This window comes from Pollicipes pollicipes, unplaced genomic scaffold (assembly GCF_011947565.3).
Source record: "Pollicipes pollicipes isolate AB1234 unplaced genomic scaffold, Ppol_2.1 Scaffold_7231;HRSCAF=8579_pilon_pilon_pilon, whole genome shotgun sequence".
In the NCBI taxonomy this organism is placed as follows: Eukaryota; Metazoa; Arthropoda; class Thecostraca; order Pollicipedomorpha; family Pollicipedidae; genus Pollicipes; species Pollicipes pollicipes.
The window spans coordinates 14,193,852-14,213,330 of NW_023597034.1; the positions used below are offsets into that span (position 1 = coordinate 14,193,852).

Here is a 19,479-nt window from a genome sequence, read left to right on the forward strand (position 1 = left end):
AGTCGCCACCCACTTACTCTCCCCAACACTCACTCCACGCCACAACGTCCACGTACGCAACCAACAGCAGCCTTACGTCTTGGGCGCATGAGCATACGAGCATACATGGTAATAAACGGTTCGCCTCATACACAAGCTCCAATCGGTGATGAGTCATAATCACCTACCACGGAAGTCATGTGATTGTTAACCAATGAGAGGCGAGCACGACACCACACGATATAGCTAAACCTATCACAAAGTGTGGGATCGCCTCGCGATTCCAGGGCTATATGATGCAGCACACGGCTGGTGAGGCGCTGAGAATAACTTTAAAGAAAGTATCGAATCACATTACTCATGGCATGCAAAGTATTAGGTTCCGACGCAACAGGCGGCCTGTGGCGAGCGATCTGTTTGCCAGATGCCCTAGTCTGAAAGGAGACGATTACAATAACTCGCCCGTCGGCGGCTGGCTGATGTAAGAGCGCACCACCCGAGCGAGGGTGAGTCGCTCGAAGGCTGGCTGATGTAACAGCGCACCACCCGAGCGAGAGTGAGTCGCTCGGCGGCTGGTTGATGTAATAGCGCACCACCCGGGCGGGGTGAGTCGCTCGGCGGCTGGCTGATGTAATAGCGCACCACCCGAGCGAGGGTGAGTCGCTCGGCGGCTGGCTGTGTAACAGCGCACCGCCCGAGCGAGGGTGAGTCGCTCGGCGGCTGTGTCCAGCGGATACAGCGCGGCAGTAATACGTAGCTAATGGAAGGCGGCTAGCGAAGGGCCACAATGTGAACTGTTTGATGACAAGAAGTTGACTTTGTTGCTTCACAGCGTGACGTCCTTTCGATGAAATGTCGAATATAGGTTAAAAGCGGAGGTTCTCACTGGTCAAGGTGGGAATGCGAAAAATTAATGGAACATTCGGGTGATCACACGTGATTCAGACAAAGTACGCTGGTGCAACATTAAAACATGTTTATATTACATCACTTAACATAGTGGTACATCAATCGTCTATTACAACTGTATTTCTACCTACAGTGTATGTTTTATCATTTAGAGACCCTATAAAAGCCCTTTGGCACACGGCGCCGCTGTGTATATTTTTCCGCAGTGGGCGGTGCGAAGGCCGGAATTAGCGCTTCTTTCCTTTCGTATTTTGACTAGCATTGCTTTGTCGGCCCCATGAGGCAGCGGCAGATGAAGTGGCCTGAGTTGTAAGGCCCCTCTATGGGACCAGCGGGACCCACATCCATGGCGCTGGCGGTAGATTGGGCTATCCATAAAACCAACAGGCTGGGTCCGGGTTTGGCGCGGAGGCAGCCTGTGGTGCCTCCTCCAAGCCAGGGAAGAGGTCCGCGAGACTGTCTCTCAGCTGTTTGAGAGCCTCGCATGCCTCTGTGTGGTCCTGCGCTGTTTTCGCGGAGAAGTCTTTAAAGGGTGTGTTCTACATTTGTATGGGGTTTTGAACTGAAATATTCCTCTTGAAGATCATTCGGTGCAGTACACATCATTGCCCTTTTCAAAACCGAATCCGTTCTAGTTTCTGAGCTACACACCCGCGAAGTTGTGCGGACAAAACGGTCTCCCCGAAAAAGTCGGGTGTCCGAAAAATCCGAAAAGGTCACCCAGGCCTCATGACGCCACAATAAGGTCATTCAGCCCCTGTCATTCTGTTGGCCATGCGCTGACCAAGGCCAAACAACGAAAACTGTCGAGCTTGTTCATATCTGGCATTTGTGAGCACGATTTCCAGATAAAACGGCCGCCGACTGGCTCTCAATCAGTGTTGTACAAGGTACGATGGCAATGTGTGATGACCATGTGTCGCCGCACCAAAGCTTAAACTTTTCAGAACCAATTACGTTACGGGCTACAGCGATGTCCCCTGGTTCTTCCATTGAACCTAGGGTTGCTCTACACATTTCAAAAGTACGGTCTGTTTGTTCCGCACCTGGAAAATTTGCGATTTCCTGAAGCGTGTACAATTGTTAACGGATATTACCACCAGCTACTATATCGTTGAACACTCTTTTTTGGAATACTTCCACAAGGAAACGAACTTCGGCACTAGACATATCATCAAAAGCCTGGAACGCTATCGCCTGAAGTCTCTCCGAAAATTTGGCACGAGATTTCCAGAATGTTGTTTTATGCTGGACTTAATGCAACTTCATTTGAGCGCGATAAGGATCCTGTAGCTCACTATCGCTCGTAAAGGCACCTTCGGAGATCGTTCTAGACTATTCGGAAAATTTCATTTATTAGTCTACGGGCAAATTTTCCTGCAGGTCCACTCAGTGTGGGTTGCCGAAGCCAAAGCGTTGATCGTCAGTTGTGCAGAAGGTGTTGTCCATATCCCTTACCCAATCATGAAGATGTGACGAATTTCCTCCAGCGAATGTTCTAACGTGTTGTGTAAGTCCCCAAACCCTAATCTGGTGTATGATTTCCTGCGTGGTTTGTGCAAGCCTCTACTCTTTGTGCGATTACTTGCATGGCTTGTGCAATAAGCCGTCCCTCATGTATTTGTAGGTGTGGTGACGTTTGTCGGTAAGCAGCAACACACAAGGATACAAATATCGCACTGTCATACCCTCAGATGCTGGTTCAAGCGTTCAAGGATAGGTGGCGCACGGGTTGACACACGGTCCCGATGATCTACGAACAAAGCTTGCAGACTGGCGGCTTGCGAACTGGATATTTGCAAGTCCGGGTCACTGTGCACCGATTTGTGGCGGATCTAAATTCCTGGCGTGATGTTAAGACCAGTGACCACCTCGCTCGTGCCAGTCCTCGTGATAGAAGCAAAAATAAATATTCAGTCCTTCTACTTGCCCGTAACTCCAACAGCATTCTCCATCCATCCCCCCGCGCCTTCGAGTCTATGAGCATATTACAAACAGAGCAGCAAAAGGTTCGGCTTATATACTAGCTCCAATCGGAAACGAGCCATGATCACGTGCCACGGAAGCCATGTGATTATGAACCAATGAGAAGCGAGTACGACGTCGTACGATGGGCTGCTAAACGTGTCACAGTGTGGGATCGCCTCGCGATTCCGGGGCTATGTGATGCAGGACACGGCTGGTGAGGCGCAAGGATGACTTTTTAAAGGAAGTATCGAATCACATGACGCATGGTGTGCAAAGTTTTGGGTTCCGACGGAACAGGTGGCCTATGGCGAGCGATCTGTTTGCCAGATGCCTGGACCTGAACAGAGACGAGGCTCAATGAACCCGCCCGGCGGCGGCTGGCTGATGCCATAGCGAACCGGCGTCACAACTTTGGTGCTACGGGAAACCTGCTACCGACCAGAGCGTTACATCGATTACACGCGACATTACTTATGCTGCAAAAACTGGTGCAGACTTCACTTGTACAAAATGCTTATCTACCTTATCTAACTTATCTCACTGTCTCTCAAGTTCCAACTCTTTGAAGTAGAAGTTAAACTGTGTATAAGTAATGCCGATTTGTTTTTGCAGTAAAAATAACGACGAACATAACATTTTGAAGCACAAGTTTTATTGCGTAGCATACATTGTGCATAAGTGTTGACGGTAGGAGTAATGCCATAGCACTCACATCGGTGCGAGTTTTTGTTGTAGCACTCATGTCACTGAACCTGCAGATGTGGCACTATAAGGGAGCAATCGAACCCGCAGCCAAAATTCAACCTTTCATTGGATTTCGTTCAGTGTTCGCATGGTGTCAACAAGGTAGACCTCCCTAGTTTCTGAGCTACGTGCCCGAAAATATGCATACTATCTCGTGCAGATTATTTCGTGGCCACCCAAGCATCCATGACGACATAATAGTGTTATTCATATCCTGCGATTCTACTCGCCATGTGGTGAGCAAGCACAATAAAAATATGATCGAGTTTTCCCTGCACGGCGTTCGTGAGCGCAATGTCCAGACATAACGGCCGTCAGCTGGCTTTCAATCAGTGTTGTGCAAGGTACAATGACGTAATCAATAACGTATTGAGGAACATATCTAATGAACAGGGGATTTATACTGGTTGGAGTAGTTTTTCCACTCACTACATCAATAGTTATGCGTGATCTTATTCCATAAAACTTGATGCTTGGTCCAATATCTTCAAAAGTGGAACATACTCTGTAAGCCTGATAGCATTAAGCTCAGCTGAGTTCCGTTGCCTTGAGGAGGGCTGCTTCCAGGGACAGTTGGTATCGGCTGTTAAGCCGTGTGTTTGTCACTGGCCCGACGATTACCCGCAGTCGTGAGATTCGAACCCCGCTGTTGCTTAGTGGTCCGACAGCCTGTCCGCTTACAGCCCACGCATCGTTTCACGGCAGGCGCGATCAGATAAAGGAAGGTGGAGATTCTTGCGATGTATTTTTGGTGTTAATAAACACAAAACATTCCGTTCACCAACGCCAAATATGGTAAAAATACAGAAGGCACGTCGCAAAAGCAAGTCAAAGCATAGAAAACGGATTAACACACACACACACTTCGGTAAAAAATATTAGCAAAAGCGGTGAGCCACTACCGCCCATGGTTTGGTTCAGCAGGTACATCCAGGTACAATGTCGAAGCGACGCGAACCGCCGGCACCCGACACAGCAGCTACGTCTACTGTGCAAGCCTCCTACCCAAACATCCAGTCTGAAGCCCCAAATGAAAGCACGTGCGTGACAAACGAGAGGTCAGCGAGCACCCGACGCCAGTGTGGAAGTGCGGAGAAAGCGAGCCGACCGGTCGGTGGTGAGCGCGGCGCGAGCGGCCAGAGGCAGCCATCAGCCGCCAGCTGTTCGCGTCTCGAGCAGAACTCACAGCGCACGCGGCGCGGGCCAGAGCTGGGCTCTCCGGTCGCGAAAGACCCGGGAGTATTATGCCGATGCTGTCGCTTGCGCCACTACACATACGGACAACCAAAATTGGCCTGTGCGCCCAAACCGAACAGATCATGGAGAGATGACAGAGGTGGACAAGCGGGGCCGCCGACTCGTGACACTACAAGACAGTCACCTCACACCAACATAGATCACATCCCCTAATAGCCGCCCGCATTATGAAAGCGAAAGCACTAGCCAAACTCCATCCCAGTGCACTTGGCTTGCAAACCAGGCAAACAAAAGGAAACGGAGCGTGACACGACCACTACGTGACGTGACTCAACCTACCAGTGTCATCCGTCACACGCCACACCAAATCCTTGCCGCAAAACCAATGCTTGGCTATCGGGTGCGGCCGCGGTGATGCGATTCATGCACCTCTTCGCTTTAACCAAACCTGCTTGTAAAGCGCATCGAACAAAACAGTAACAGTGCGCGCACAATTTCGGCACGTGTGAAGCCTCCTGTCCCGAAGATTGCCGCCCGCGCCACCTCCGCTCTCACTCCGCTTCCATGCACGGCCGGGCGACCTCACGCCAGCAACGTCCGAGATCAGATCGCCGCTGCCAAAAGCTCTGCGAAGCGAAGCGTGGTGGCGCCACTTGCGGTTCAGGGCTCGGCGATCATGGGCTGCCGGGCGTCGTCGCCGCCGGTCGCCGCCTCCCGGCGCGTGATGGGCTCCAGCGCGCATGCGTCGCCGCTGCCGTTCAGAGGCACCTCTGCGCAGCGGAGTGGACAGTCATGGAGCGAATGGGGGGGGGGGGGGGGAGGGGATGTTCAACCCGAAACAGTAACCATGCGGTCACGGCACGTGGGCCGCTCGCACTGGCTAGTTGTTACGTTTCAGCAACCACCAGCCGTTCCATATGTGCAAACCCTGTTGCAGCCTGACATAAGCAGCATAAGTGAGTGCTTTTCGTCAGTTATGGTCGCTTCGTAACAGGTTTGATCCTCTGTGCTAGTTTTCGTTTTTAGCGAAATTCTTTCAGTACACCGTCAGTCTTCTCTTGGTTGCGACATTTCATTCCACTGGGGAATATCGTCAGACATACGACTGCGAACGTATGCGCAAATGACACACCGGTACACAATGTAGAACACGAGTTACTCTGACAACCTACGATCAACCAAGGGAGACAGTATGTATATAGTCTTAACAAATAGTTTTTCCACTTACCGTGATAAAAAATCGACACATGCACATTAGCTGTGGGAGAGCCCCCACATAGAACACGTCTACACGTCGAGAAAGTAAGAGAACGATATATATATATATATATATATATATATATATATATATATATATATATATATATATCTAAACTCTGCTCAGATGGAGCCGGGCGCCAGTCTACCACACACACCCTGTCCTCCGCGTCACCACAACTGGCATGCGTTAACAAAGAGTTACACGCTCGCCAGAACAGAAGAGCCCAGGCGCGCGTCGGGCATCCGCCGGCAGCCGGCCGCAGTGCCAGCGCAGCACTCACTCTGCTCGTCTTCGTAGACGGTCTTGGTGAGCTCCACCAGCGGCCGGGTGGGCGTGTACAGAATCAGCAGCGTCAGCACGTACATGTTGCTCCAGACCAGCATACCGATGTAGAACAGGTGGCCACCCGTCGGTCGAATCTCCGTCCAGCTCCAGAACCACGAGTTGTCCGCCTCCTGCGGGGATGCGTGCCGCGGCCGGTGAGCCGGGTCGGCATCGCACGCAAACGCCGACACATGGTCACGCAGACACACTTGGCGGACGGGACATGTGCGGGGAGTGTGCAATGTAGCCCAGCAGGTCAGTCAAAAATCAGCAGTAACGTCTATTACAGTGAGGGAGTGGGGCATATAACTACCTCAATGCGTATGTCAGTAAGAACAAACTTAAACACTGAAAATGCAAAATAATAAGTTAAATGTTCACAACCTGACGATATCCTTTCTATAACTTCTTCAAGGTTATACAGCGGCCGTAAAACGGTCTGCCGCACGGCGGTACTCGACATACTCGACATGTCGTGATGTGTCGGGTAAACATACTAGACATATCATACCGAACGTTTCTGGCGTGAGCACCATTGTAACAACACTTTTATAATCTCTTTATTCCCCGGACCTCACGCGCCCCGTTGAATCTCTTTAGGACTATTTCCAACCCCGCGCCGGCCCACCAGCCGCTGGGCGCCGATCGACCAGGGCAACCCTCGAACTCCCGCGCCCGGGCCCCGTCCACCCGCCCATGCACCGAAACCGGTCAGCCACGGGACAGCGCTGCATCTCAAGACGATTGCATCACCCAACGTCGAGGCAGTGCCCTGCCCAAGGCCACACGACAGGACACGTGGCAACTACTCATTGGGCGTGCCGTAAGGTCCACCAAATCCCCTTCGTCCCTCGGTAGAAAAGAGGCGGCCGCCTGCCGCACGCTTAGGTTATCATTCCTGCAGCAGCCGCGCGGGCCGGTGTCCCAATGGCCGACTGGCCACCGGCGGGACACTCAGTCGCTAACAAATGAGCCGGAATTAGCCGTTTGCCGGCCGCATGCCGAGCCGGTAGAGGAGAGCGGGAGAGCTGCGGCCCTGGCCAGCTCCGCCAGCGAGTGTACGACCGGGTACGGTCGCGGGGAGTCAATGGCCGCATGCCGAGCCGGTAGAGAAGAGCGGGAGAGCTGCGGCCCTGGCCAGCTCCGCCAGCGGAGTGTACGACCGGGTACGGTCGCGGGGAGTCAATGGACGATCAGTCAGTCAGCAGGTTACACCAATACGAGCGGCTTTACTACTTGTCATTAAAGGAGGAACACAGTTTAGTGAAATGGATCTAAAATATGTATAATATCTCCCGCGAATGTATGAATGCACATCCCACTCATTCCTAAACATCACCAAGAAATGACATCGCAAAACTATACGTGCCATCCCTATAAAGTTTACAGATTCAAAACTCATAAAATAGTCACTTGTGGAACCCTAAAACGCCCACCTCACTGCCAATGCAGCTTAAGGCCGCCGTCGCTGTGCCGACAGTGTCTTAGCCGCTCTGGCGGCCGCCGGCGGGCGGCGGTGCGGCGACTGACCCGTCTCTCGGCGTGCTCCACGCAGGCGGCGGCCAGCGTCAGGCAGGTCAGCAGCATGGCGGCGCGGTACCGACACGGCAGCGCGGCGCTCTTCCAGCCGCGACGCCAGCTCGCGCCCGCCGCCACGCACGCCAGCACCACGTACAGCGCGTTGGCCACCAGCAGCGCCGCCAAGCAGTACCGCAGCCAGTCGGGCCGGGGGCTGAACACGTCGCCCATCTGGCGCGTCTGCTGGTACACGTCCAGCACCAGCAGCAGCAGCCAGCCCAACAGCAGCAGCAGCTGCGAGCGCCAGTAGCTGGCCAGCCGGCGCGTCGCGCCCTGTCGGTCGCCGGGGGGAGGGGGGAGGGGGGACGGCGTGAGGACGGCCGGCGGGGGGCGTCAGACGCGACGCCACCGACAGCACAACCAGTCGGGGTCCCGCATCACAAGCCGGGTCCCTTCTCCCCACAGCTATGATGTCTTTTAGTCTAGCACGTCTCTTTCTCGCCGCTTTACGCCCGAGAATCGAAACAGCACACGTGCGGGGCTACTCGTAATAATAGGCCACTAGCCCGCCTCCAGTTTAATGTTCAACTTTAATATAAAGCTTACATAGTTATAAAACGCACCCAAATGCCACCTATGGTTCGACTGGCACTCACCTTAATGAAGCCCTGCTCCCACACGAAGATGAGGCAGAATGAGAGGAAGACCAGGTAGAACACGTCCATGCGTATGTCATCCAGCAGGCCCAGCCAGGGCATGTCGTAGTCGAGCGCCGCGTAGCCCACCGGAACTGGGGGAAAGGGGGGGGGGGGCATGTCGATTGATGAGGCGGCTACGATGGCAGGCCGGTTGCTTAAGATAAGTTCGCTTTGCAGGAAGGCATTCGCCATCTGGAGATGGCAAACAAAGCTGCTTGCGATCGTACTGTGAGGACAAAGAAACGATACGAAACCACCGTTACCTAGATACGACAGCACTAATTTTTCCACGGTGAAAGAGGTCTTCGAAAAACACGCACCCCGTCGAAACCGATTCAGGACGTGGTCTCAACGCGGTAGCACGTTCCGTACGCTGGGGTGGCTTCTCCTGATCAAGAAATCTTGCCAACTGATGTCGACCCGTGGTTGTATGTTTATAATGCCATAAAAAGAACAGCGATGCACGCGTTAGCGACTATGTCGGCTCCAAGATGGAGCCTCGAACTCGGCGGATCGCGCGGTAACCGTCACAGACGGGATCCGAGAAGGGGAAGGTGGCCAGGTCGTGTGCAGGCGGACCCGGAGCACGAGACGACAGCTCCAGTCTCCGCCCCACTGTTCCAGTCGGCAGGTGACGGGTATGCCAGGTCGAACCTCTGACGACCAGGGGACACTCACTGTCCCAGATCAGCAGCGCGACGGCCAGCACCGCCAGCAGCTTGTGACCGGTGGGCACCGTCCGATAGACGCGCTGCACGCGCACGCCGAACACCAGCAGCATGAGCAGCAGCAGGCCCATGAAGCAGGCCTGGATGTTGAGGCACACCAGCGTGAAGAGCCGGGTCTGGGTCACCACCTGTGAAGAGGGAGACGGTGAGGACATTCGCCGGCACCCGGACCGAAGCAGGCTGGCACCGCAGGCCGCCGTCGCCAGCCATCTCATGTCAGCAGTCCGCAGGTACGGCGCCGTGCCTGGTTCTGGGTAAGGCGTGCCCATGGCGGCGCATGGGCCAAAGGTGGCCTTCAAAGACCTCAATGCCCAAATGGTACCCAAGTAAAAATCACGTAAGTTCTTGAGTGCATTTGCGAGGAACCTTATTCACATAGATAAGACAGTAGTATTAGCCTCATTCCTCGGATAGAGACCAGGAGAATGGAGATATAGTTGGGATGATATTTCGGAAACATGCTTTTGTCTAAACAATAGCAGAAGTGTTGACTTCTGCTATTGTTTCGATAAAGGCATGTTGCCGAAATATCAACCCAACCATATCTCCATTTTCCTGGTTTTTATCCGAGGAATGAGGCTAATGCTACTGTCTTATCCAAGTAAAAATCAGGTACATTTCAAGGTTTTCTGTTCAAAATCAAAACTAGTATGAAAACAAACAATCAAACATTACATACATGATACAAAACATCTAGGAATTCGGACCCTTTGAAATACAAGGCAAATAATAATAAAAAACAACTAGCAACTATGAATAGCACACATCACTAACTTATTGATGCGATGGCCTATTAAAAATCACATCTTGCTGACAGTGCCCTCTAACCCAGCATTGTGCGCCAATACCAGCAACAGGACGTGAGAGAAAAGAGGTAAAAATCCGCTGCCAGTACCGTCATAATCCTTACATTTTTGCAACGCGCAACTCATCGAAACTGCTTCCCCCACTTTAAGATTCATTTAGCTCTCTGCCCTTTGGTTAAATAAATCCCACCTGACGAACTGCAATAGCTTGGGCCAGTTCATAGACGGGGTTCTGAGCAAGGCTTTTCAGGAAGACAATATTCCACTTTTCGTAATATACCATTCCCTGGAAGGATAAATTAAGCACAGGGATTATGGGGTATGACTTATTTGGCTGCAGTGAACAAGTTAGTGAATTACGCCATACAAGCATTGAAGGTGACTGAACACTAGATCACCACTTCAAAGTCACCTGAAGCGAGAAGCAGGCGTGGTAGCCCCCGATGCAGAACGCTGCCGGGGTCATCCCAGCGTACACAACGCTTCACCCGGGGGCGCTAGATATCTAGCATTTTGACAACTTCAAGCAGCTGCCGCCCAGCATGATCAAGGAGGCCCGAGACCTCAATAATGTTTGAACCCAAATCCTTTCTGGTGGCACGTCGCCACCAGCTTGAAGCACCCACCTGCCAGACAGTACAAATATATTGGCAACCCTCGCCCCACTCTAGTGCTTTTTACCTACGAGGTAAACAGAAAATTTTTTGCGCTAAGTGTCTTGCCTTACGAGGGGCGCCTTAGAGGCCACCCCCACGGCCCGGAAAACTACGCAAGATGGGGTCGACAACGGACGACGAAAAGACGCCATCAGAATACCCGTCGTCCAACTGCACCGCACAGGTGCAGTTGGACGCAGAGGTGTGCACCGCATAGGTGCAGTTGGACGCATAGGTGTGCATCGCATAGGTGTGACAACACTTCCCCGCTGTCTTCTGTTAATGCTGTCCAAATCACGTGACGAGACATACATGCTATCGTGAAGAAGTCTAGAGCAAACTTCGACGGTTTCACACGAAATTATAAAGCTACATAAATGCTACCTCCTATCTGCGTTGAAACGTGTCGTAACACATCACGCTTCATCACGGTGTAACGTTTTGCAACACTTTTGAAAAGGTGCCGAGGTGGACTCCGAAATTTGCTTGGACAGTGCGTAAAGGGCTTTGATGGAACCGCCACCAGAGACACCGCCAGTAATATGCTGTATGGAATCGAATCACACACGACATACCGGCGGCCCTCAGACTAACTGCATTCAGCAACAATTGACGCGCATAAAAAGTAACCACTTACTGATACAGAGTCAGCGTGGTCAATGCTCGGCAGCTGCGTCCGTCTGACATGCCAGGATTTACTGGCAAGCAATGTCAGCTTTATGATTCAACGAAGCCTAGTGTACCAAAGCTACGTTGCAACACAACGCCCTGGATGTTCGGCTGTCCTCGACGCACAACGATGACATTAATACCAACATAAGCTGCAGCACAAGACAGCTCCCAGCCACCGAAGACCACCGCCTGTCATCCCGGAGCGGCCCTGGGAGGAAGCGAGGCAGAGAGGGGGTCCCAGCCACCGAAGACCACCGCCTGTCATCCCGGAGCGGCCCTGGAAGGGAGCGAGGCAGAGGGGGGCCGGCTCAGCGGCCGGCCGGCCCCCCAGCCCGGGCGCCACTCACCACCAGCGCCATGGAGAGCGGCGGCTGCGTCATGTGCTGCACGCGCGTGTTCAGCAGGTAGAACTGGCGGTCCAGCGAGGGCGTCTGGAACAGCCGCTGGTTCACCACGCACCGCTCCGTGGCCGGGGCCGTGCTGTTGTCCGGCGGCGAGGCGGTTGTGTTGTCCGGCGGCTGGGGGGTGAGGCGAGGGGAGGAGGTCAGCTGCACGCGTGGGCACGGCGCGGAACACAACGCACCGGCCGCCGCAAGGATGCCCGCAGCTCACGAAAGCGCGCGCGCCTGCTGGAGGGCGACAACCAAGGCGAGACATAGAGTCCATACATCGTGAAGACGCCTGGGTCTTTTGGGGTACCGACTGCCGCCAAGGTCTGCGCCAATGTTTTGCCCATCGCACGCACCAGGCGTTGCATTGTCCACTTTAATGCATCTCGTATTGCAGAAGACTGATTGTTGGGATATGACACGTCGGTAGGCTTCCATACACTTCGGTGGCGCGTGGCTGGAGACACCCACGGTGTGTGACCCGACTGACCTGATCGAGGCATGACCCGGCCTATCTGGCCGTGGCGTGACCCGACTGAACTGGCCGGGGCGTGACCCAGCTGACCTGGCCGGGGCGTGACCCGACTGACCTGGCTGGGGTGTGACCCGACTGACCTGGCCGGGGCGCGACCCGGCTGACCTGGCCGGGGCGTGACCCAGCTGACCTGGCCGGGGCGTGACCCGACTGACCTGGCTGGGGTGTGACCCGACTGACCTGGCCGGGGCGTGACCCAGCTGACCTGGCCGGGGCGTGACCCAGCTGACCTGGCCGGGGCGTGACCCGACTGAACTGGCCGGGGCGTGACCCGACTGACCTGGCCGTGGCGTGACCCGACTGACCTGGCTGGGGTGTGACCCGACTGACCTGGCCGGGGCGCGACCCGGCTGACCTGGCCGGGGTGTGACCCGGCTGACCTGGCCGGGGCGTGACCCGACTGACCTGGCCGGGGCGTGACTCGCAAGTGTGCACGTTGAGCGGCTGCTCAGCGCGGCCCAGCTCCTCCCAGACGGTGTTCTCTCCGCCGTCCCGACCGCCCAGCCGCATGTTGATCACGGCTCCCTCCTGTCGCTCTGGCGCGAGACACCGGGGGTCAGAGGGGCGGCTCGTGGGCCACACCGACGGCAGACGCGGACGCAGGCACGAAGTCATGGCAGCTGATGCCACAGACAACAGCGCGGGCAAGCGGCAGGCGGCACCAATCATCGCCGGAATTAGATGATTCGACTCGACGGCCTTGTCCAAGATGTTGTCACCGAGGCTGGAATTAAATGATTCGACTCAACGGCCTTGTCCCAGATGTGACCACGGCTCTCCGACGGCATCCGCGTGGGTTCAATCGCCGAGGCAGCGGCAGCGATCCGCAGACCACAGCGGCGTGCTGCGCTGCGGGGAAGAGGAGGCCATCAGGAGGCCGTCCGCGGCACGCGCACACCGCGCGCCGCCGACCGGGCCGCCGTCGACGGCCGGCAGTCGCTCGCTTACTAGCGTCAGCCGGCATGTCCAGGGTGATGGTGATGTAGCCCTTGAGGTAGCGCCGACCGCGGTTGAAGCGGACGAGGGTGCGGTTCCGACGCACCGGCATCTGTTGAGGGCGGGGAGGGCGGTCAGCGCGAGGCGCCGCTCATCCGACGACGCTTAAGCAAGCGATGAATGCCAAAATTGTCAGCCCCGACCTGTGATTTTTCGAGTATTAGGAGCCCACGGGTGGCAAGTAAGCTGACTTTTGGAGTCGCGGACGCGTCCAGCGAGCAAGCGCAGCCTGGAGGACGACTCCCCCGTTTTATGCACGCTTACACACATCCTGCAATTCAGCAAAACGGTTCGCAGCTGAAGGCGTAACTTTCAAGCCAACGTTTTTGCGCAAATGCAGTCTCATTGTTGTGGACCCGGGGACGTCTCACCGAAGACAATGAGCGCAAGTGATACGGACTAACTCAAAACCAACGCCAGTCAACGTACGTGTCAGAACCAATTACAATAAACCATCAGTCACGAGCCACACGGACAACTGCAGCGAACTACCGCCAGGGTGTGACAAGGGCTGCAGCACAACCCGCGATCACTGGCAAACATGGCATAAACTGAAGATGCCTGCATAAGTAGTTGGCATCATCAATGTAATGGCTACTCTTGTTCCGCTCACACACAGCAGCGCGTCAGGCTGGAACCAACTGTGTGGGATGAAGTCACACAGCGCTGCCGAACGCGTGCACGGCTCCCGCATGCGCGACACACAGCAGCTAATGAGCCTACCTGGAACGACTCGTGCAGTTTGCCGCTAATGAACACGTTCCTGAAGAAGACGCGGTTGGCTGCTTCTTCGGCGTTCGGTTCCACGCGAGTGCAGACAACGTCACTCTGGTCGACCATCCACGACTGCGGGGAGTGATGCGGGCCATCACGCTCGCGGCCCACCACCGGTCAACAGTCGAGCACGGCAGCCATCCACCCACGTCAATTCAATAAGAGAGGCGATGGTACCCTACCGACATGTAGACGGCAGCGGTGCGAGGCTTGTGCGTATCACTAAGATGTAAGATATGACAACTAATTTCATTAGATGGACCAGTTTCTTCTAAGCTTTGATTCACTTGCCTGCTGTCACTTCGGGGCAGTGGGTACGGTAAGCGGATGCAAGTATTTGTCTTCAGGAAGGGGGTTCTGTTCTAGGGCGGCTTACGCCAAGGGGGCGCTGCCGTGGAGCCACTGACCTGGAACCAGGCCTCGCCCCCCTCTGCAGAGGTGAAGTCGACGCAGTGGCGCGTTTCCACCACCATGTCCACCTCGTGCGGCACTGGTGGACCAGCTCCGGTCAGCTGGTGACAAGCATCTCACAGGACCACACACCACTACACTCATAACTCGAACTTCAAACTTGTGCTCATCTGAGGCACGTAGTGTCTGAAGTCCATAACCCACGAGAGACAGTATACACAATGGCCCATCACATGACAGTATTCAAGGCATTTACAGCATCTCCCAATTTAAGGACGTTCCTGCGGCATGCCGCGCGAATAAGACATTCGCAAGAAGTCGCCTTTTAGGTGGAAGTTGCATCTCAGGCACAGAATGGAATGTGAAATAGCTCTTACCTAAAATAGCAGCGCAAGCGAATGCAGCTGCTATTATTATTATGTCCAGTAGCAGGATGAAGAGCAGAGAACACTGGTGCAGCCTGTCCAACACCAGCATCAGCACCTCTGACAGCAGAGGCACACTGCCCACCACATACCAAAAGCCCTGTGAAAATCAGTACATCTCTGTGATCTCTATGGATACGCTGGTCACGTCATGAACAACTTATCACAAGTTCGGGTACACAACCATAGAGAAAGACATCGACATGTATTATGACGATCCGCCTGTTACAACCATAGAAATTACCGCCCGTCATCCCGGAGTGAACAGCAGCACATCAGAGGACCGCAGCGCCACGCATTCACGCCCAAGGTCGCGGAAACACGGAACTATCTACAAAAAATCAGATTTAGACTGCCAAATCTCGGACACTTAATTTCATATTAGGCCGGCACATGACGTGCTTTCATGAATTTAATTATCTTTCACCGGAATAACAACTTTGTCAGCATTGAACAACAGCGTGCTTCACTGAGAAAACGTGTGGAAGTATTACTGACGGATGGAGTGGTTCTTAGGTCTATCACCCTCGTCTGATGTGTTGGCATTTACAAAACATTTCAATTGTTGCTACTCGCACCATTAAAAATCCACCAAGTAACACGCATCCAGCACAACAGGCTGTGCTTCAGCAAGCAGCAAGAGGATGCGTCGAAAATGCAGCAAGGTCAAATGGTAAGCAAGCTTGATCGTAGAATCAACGGAAGTGAGCAAATAAGATTAAACAATTAAAACAGACCGCAAAATGACGAAAGCATTAGGAAAATGATCAAAAGGCAGCAATGGCGGAGTGCATTGGTGGCAAGTTGCATGACAGTGCCAGCGACTGAGTGAGGTTTGCGAATAGTTCGGACAATTATTGGTGCAAGATAACCATAAGCTGTTGAGTGGTTCTCGGTACCAAACATGACCAGTATTTCTATCAGCTTGGGCATGGCTCTGCGCCCAGCGGACTCGGCTCAAGTGGAGATGTATGGCCTTTTGAGACCATTTTTTGCACGACATTTCGGGAATAAAAAAATCAATTCATTTCGCGGATGAGTCAGAATCAGACACCAGCTCACTGTCAATACGAAATCTATCTAACAATCCGCGTCTTTCAACCAGCACCTCCTCGTAAATTGGAAGTCGTTTAACGGAGGGCCTCACCTTTGGGGCATGATTCAAAAACATACCATAGTGAAAACTTGGGACCAGTTATGTTTAATAATAGCGCTGGGTAGTGCCACTGAAGGACCATTTCGATATAAATCAATAAATAAGCAGCACTTATTTGCGGGTCAAAATCATGCTGTCGACGCCTCATAACAGCACCACTCTTTTCCCAGGGCAGCTGCAGTTATCGCACCCGCCGCCACCATCACAACCACCGTCGGCTTGAAAGACGTCAGTACAAATGGACGTTTGTGATTGGCATAGCGGACAGCAAGGGCTTGTTACCGAGAAGCGCATTGGTTGCAGTTTGAACCAGTCCGTCTCTGTAGACCAAGCAATACTCCCATTCCCAAAGTTAAATTGCGCCTCGAAACAGGGTGCGGCTAACCCTTCTCATTTCCTTGCCACTCAAGAGCATTTATAATTTCTTTTTAAGACAATATAAGAAAAATACCAACACAAGAAGAACTTGGTATTTGTTCAGTTCTAGCACGCTGCTGACGCATTTTATTGATAACACGGATAAAGGCATGCAATGATATGCACTAGAAGATCCATAGACTTGCCAATGATTTATTTGTCGTATTCATTATACAAACAAGCGTTTGCCCGCTCGCTTCGCTGCGCTAAGTGTTAGAACACAGAAAATTTAGTTATATATCTTTAGCAGTTTAAATCACGGTTCTAGGTGCCCTGGTTGCCGAGATATGGCGCAAAACGTGAGAGACTCGGCCGCGGGCCGCATGGTGCTGGCGGCCCCTGACAGCCGCCGGCGGGAGAGCGCGTTTCGCCTACGCGCTCTTCAACACATCCAAACCTATGCTATGGGACCAGTGATTGGTCGTGGGACGTGGCCAGTGACTTTTGCCCCTTCCATCAACTGTCCGCCTTTGAATGATGGCAGCACGCAATGTCATTCCATTAACCGGCACTGTATTGTATCGAAGCGTAAAAAACGATCGGTGCTACCCAATCAATTCCCCTGCTCGCGCACACGTGACGTTACAATCTATACCACGTGATTGTGCGTTCGATTCCCCATCCATACATGCTTCTCCCGTGTACACCCCGTGCTCTGGGTGCGGCAAGTGTTCGCGCACTTGCTGCGCTCCGCTTAATGAGAAACGTAGAATTTTGAATTAGCTATCTTTTGCAGTCCAAACCACGGTTCCAGGTGCCCTGGTTGTCGAGATATGACGCAAAATGTGAAAAACGGCCGACGACGGCCAAATCTATCCTGCTGCCTCGTACACGCGCTGCACGCAGCACGTGCGACTTGACAATTCAGGCAACCTGTGTTCGATTCTCCATCGATGCATGCCACTCCCCAGCGGCTCCGTGCCCTGCGTGCCGGGATATAGCAGAAAGCGTGTAAACATGTGGAAGAGAACAAAACCCATCTTGCTGGCTCGTGTATGCCCGACACGCGTAACGTCCCACCTCGCGCTTGTGACACCATGGGATTTCCCGTTCAATGGCCTATCGCAGCATGCTGGTCTCGTGTTACTACGTGCCTCAAGAGCGGAAATCCCGCGTAAAGCGTGAAAATGGACGCAATGGGCGAAATACATTTTCACAGCTAATGTGTACGTGTCACATGACACGTGCAGCATCACATCGTACACGTTTGAGTGATTGCCTGTTAGATCGCCTATCGGAGCATGCCAGTCTCCACGCACTTGGTTCCCTGGTTTCTGAGATATCATAAGAACGTTTAAGCCCCTCAAGAGAGTAAAAACGTGTAAATCCATAGGTCAACAAGTGGGCGCCATCACATGTGGCACGTGTCACCACACGTTATCATCTCGCTCTTTCCATTCATCACCGAAACACGCTAATCCCGAGTGTGTTCGTGCTATGGGTGCCGAGATGTGACACAAAACGTGCAAACCCGGTGAAGAAAGCAAAATCCATCTGTCAGTTCGTGCAACGTGATACGTGTGACCGTACCATTTCGCATGGTACACCACCATTCCCGTGTTGCTGCGACCCACCGTTGTCGAGATGTTGGTGCGAGATGGCATAATCGGTCGGAGGCAATTCATTACGGCAGCCAGCCACGTGATTAGACAGCCGTTAAACCCTGAAGCAATGTCCGGCGTCCGCCGAGACACCGGACGGCGTCGTTCCGTCGCGGCGTAAAAAGCCGCCATGCAACCCATTAATCTAGGTTCATTTGCGAGTGACATACGTCAAAATAAGATCACCATAAGGGCGGTAGAGAGAATGAATCGACCAACACGCTGATCACATGGTCCATGGTGGTGCACTGGTTCAGACTACAACCAGCGCGCTTCTCGGTAACAGGTCCTTACCGCCCGCTAGGCCAATCACAAACGGTCTTTTACACGCACCAGTATAGGTGCACAAGGCGGTTGCCATGACGACGGTGGTCGCAGCCACGGGGAAGAGGCGCAGTGCTATTGCAAAGCGTTAACACCGTAATTTGGGCAAAAAAATAATCAAAATTGATACTCTTATTGTCTTGACGGTGCTGCACTGGTACTTCCCAGTACTGTCATTAGATGTATAAGGTGTCATTAGAGTATGTTTTTGAAGTATGTCCCAGAGGCTCCAAAGGAGCCCAAAACGGTAAAGACTCGAAGGGAAACTGCCCTTAAGCACTGTCGCTGTGTGGTCTGTGGGGACCAGGGGGGGGGGGGGTCTTACGGCAACAAAAGTAACCTATACAACTAATGCCCTACAGTTGCTACCAACTAAAATGTTCCATATTATGTGCTGACTTATTCAGAAGGGATAAATTGTATTAAGAAATATCCACATGAGTATTACCATCCAATGCCCCTAAACAAAATAAACAATAGAAAAACCGCTTCCTCGCACTTTTTCCGACCATGCGATGCGCTTGAACACATCAGTTCCCTCACGACATGACCACACATTCCCTCCTGCCACGGGAGCGCACACTGAGAGCCTCATGAGCTTACTGCGGGGGTACCACAAGTACTTGTACAGTTCCTGAGGCGAATTTGGGATATTTCATGGTACGCACAAGGGCGGAATTCTCTTTCTTTTTGGAGATCCCTTGAGCCATCCACTCTACCCCCATCCTATCTTCTGTCTCAGCTTCCGGAATTCGATTTTTGGGTGGTGGATTATGGTTACCACGTACCCAGTGCAAAATGCCACACGCGCAAACCATTCAGAACAAATTAACTTTTTTTTAAATACCCAACAGGTGCCATCACGGCATGACACAGCGAGATCATTTAATCCATGACAAACGACGTTACCTTTTTCTGTCTGAATCACCAACTCCTGGAACAGCATACCAGAAGTAGTGGTAGGTGCAGATAAAGTGACAGACATAAAATA

The 19,479-nt window shown here is 53.1% G+C and overlaps 1 protein-coding gene across 1 annotated transcript; it reads right to left on the reverse strand.

Moving 5' to 3' along the window:
- Nucleotides 1–4,326: 4,326 nt before the first annotated feature.
- LOC119110646 (protein wntless) lies at nt 4,327–15,090 on the reverse strand (the record flags this gene model as incomplete). Its single annotated transcript, XM_037234546.1, is given in 11 exon segments — nt 4,327–5,567; nt 6,339–6,513; nt 7,913–8,233; nt 8,557–8,690; nt 9,277–9,454; nt 11,808–11,978; nt 12,790–12,920; nt 13,333–13,432; nt 14,104–14,226; nt 14,562–14,644; nt 14,943–15,090. Coding segments are annotated over 11 exon segments (1,674 nt in total), but the record flags the coding sequence as incomplete, so codon positions are not given.
- Nucleotides 15,091–19,479: the final 4,389 nt, after the last annotated feature.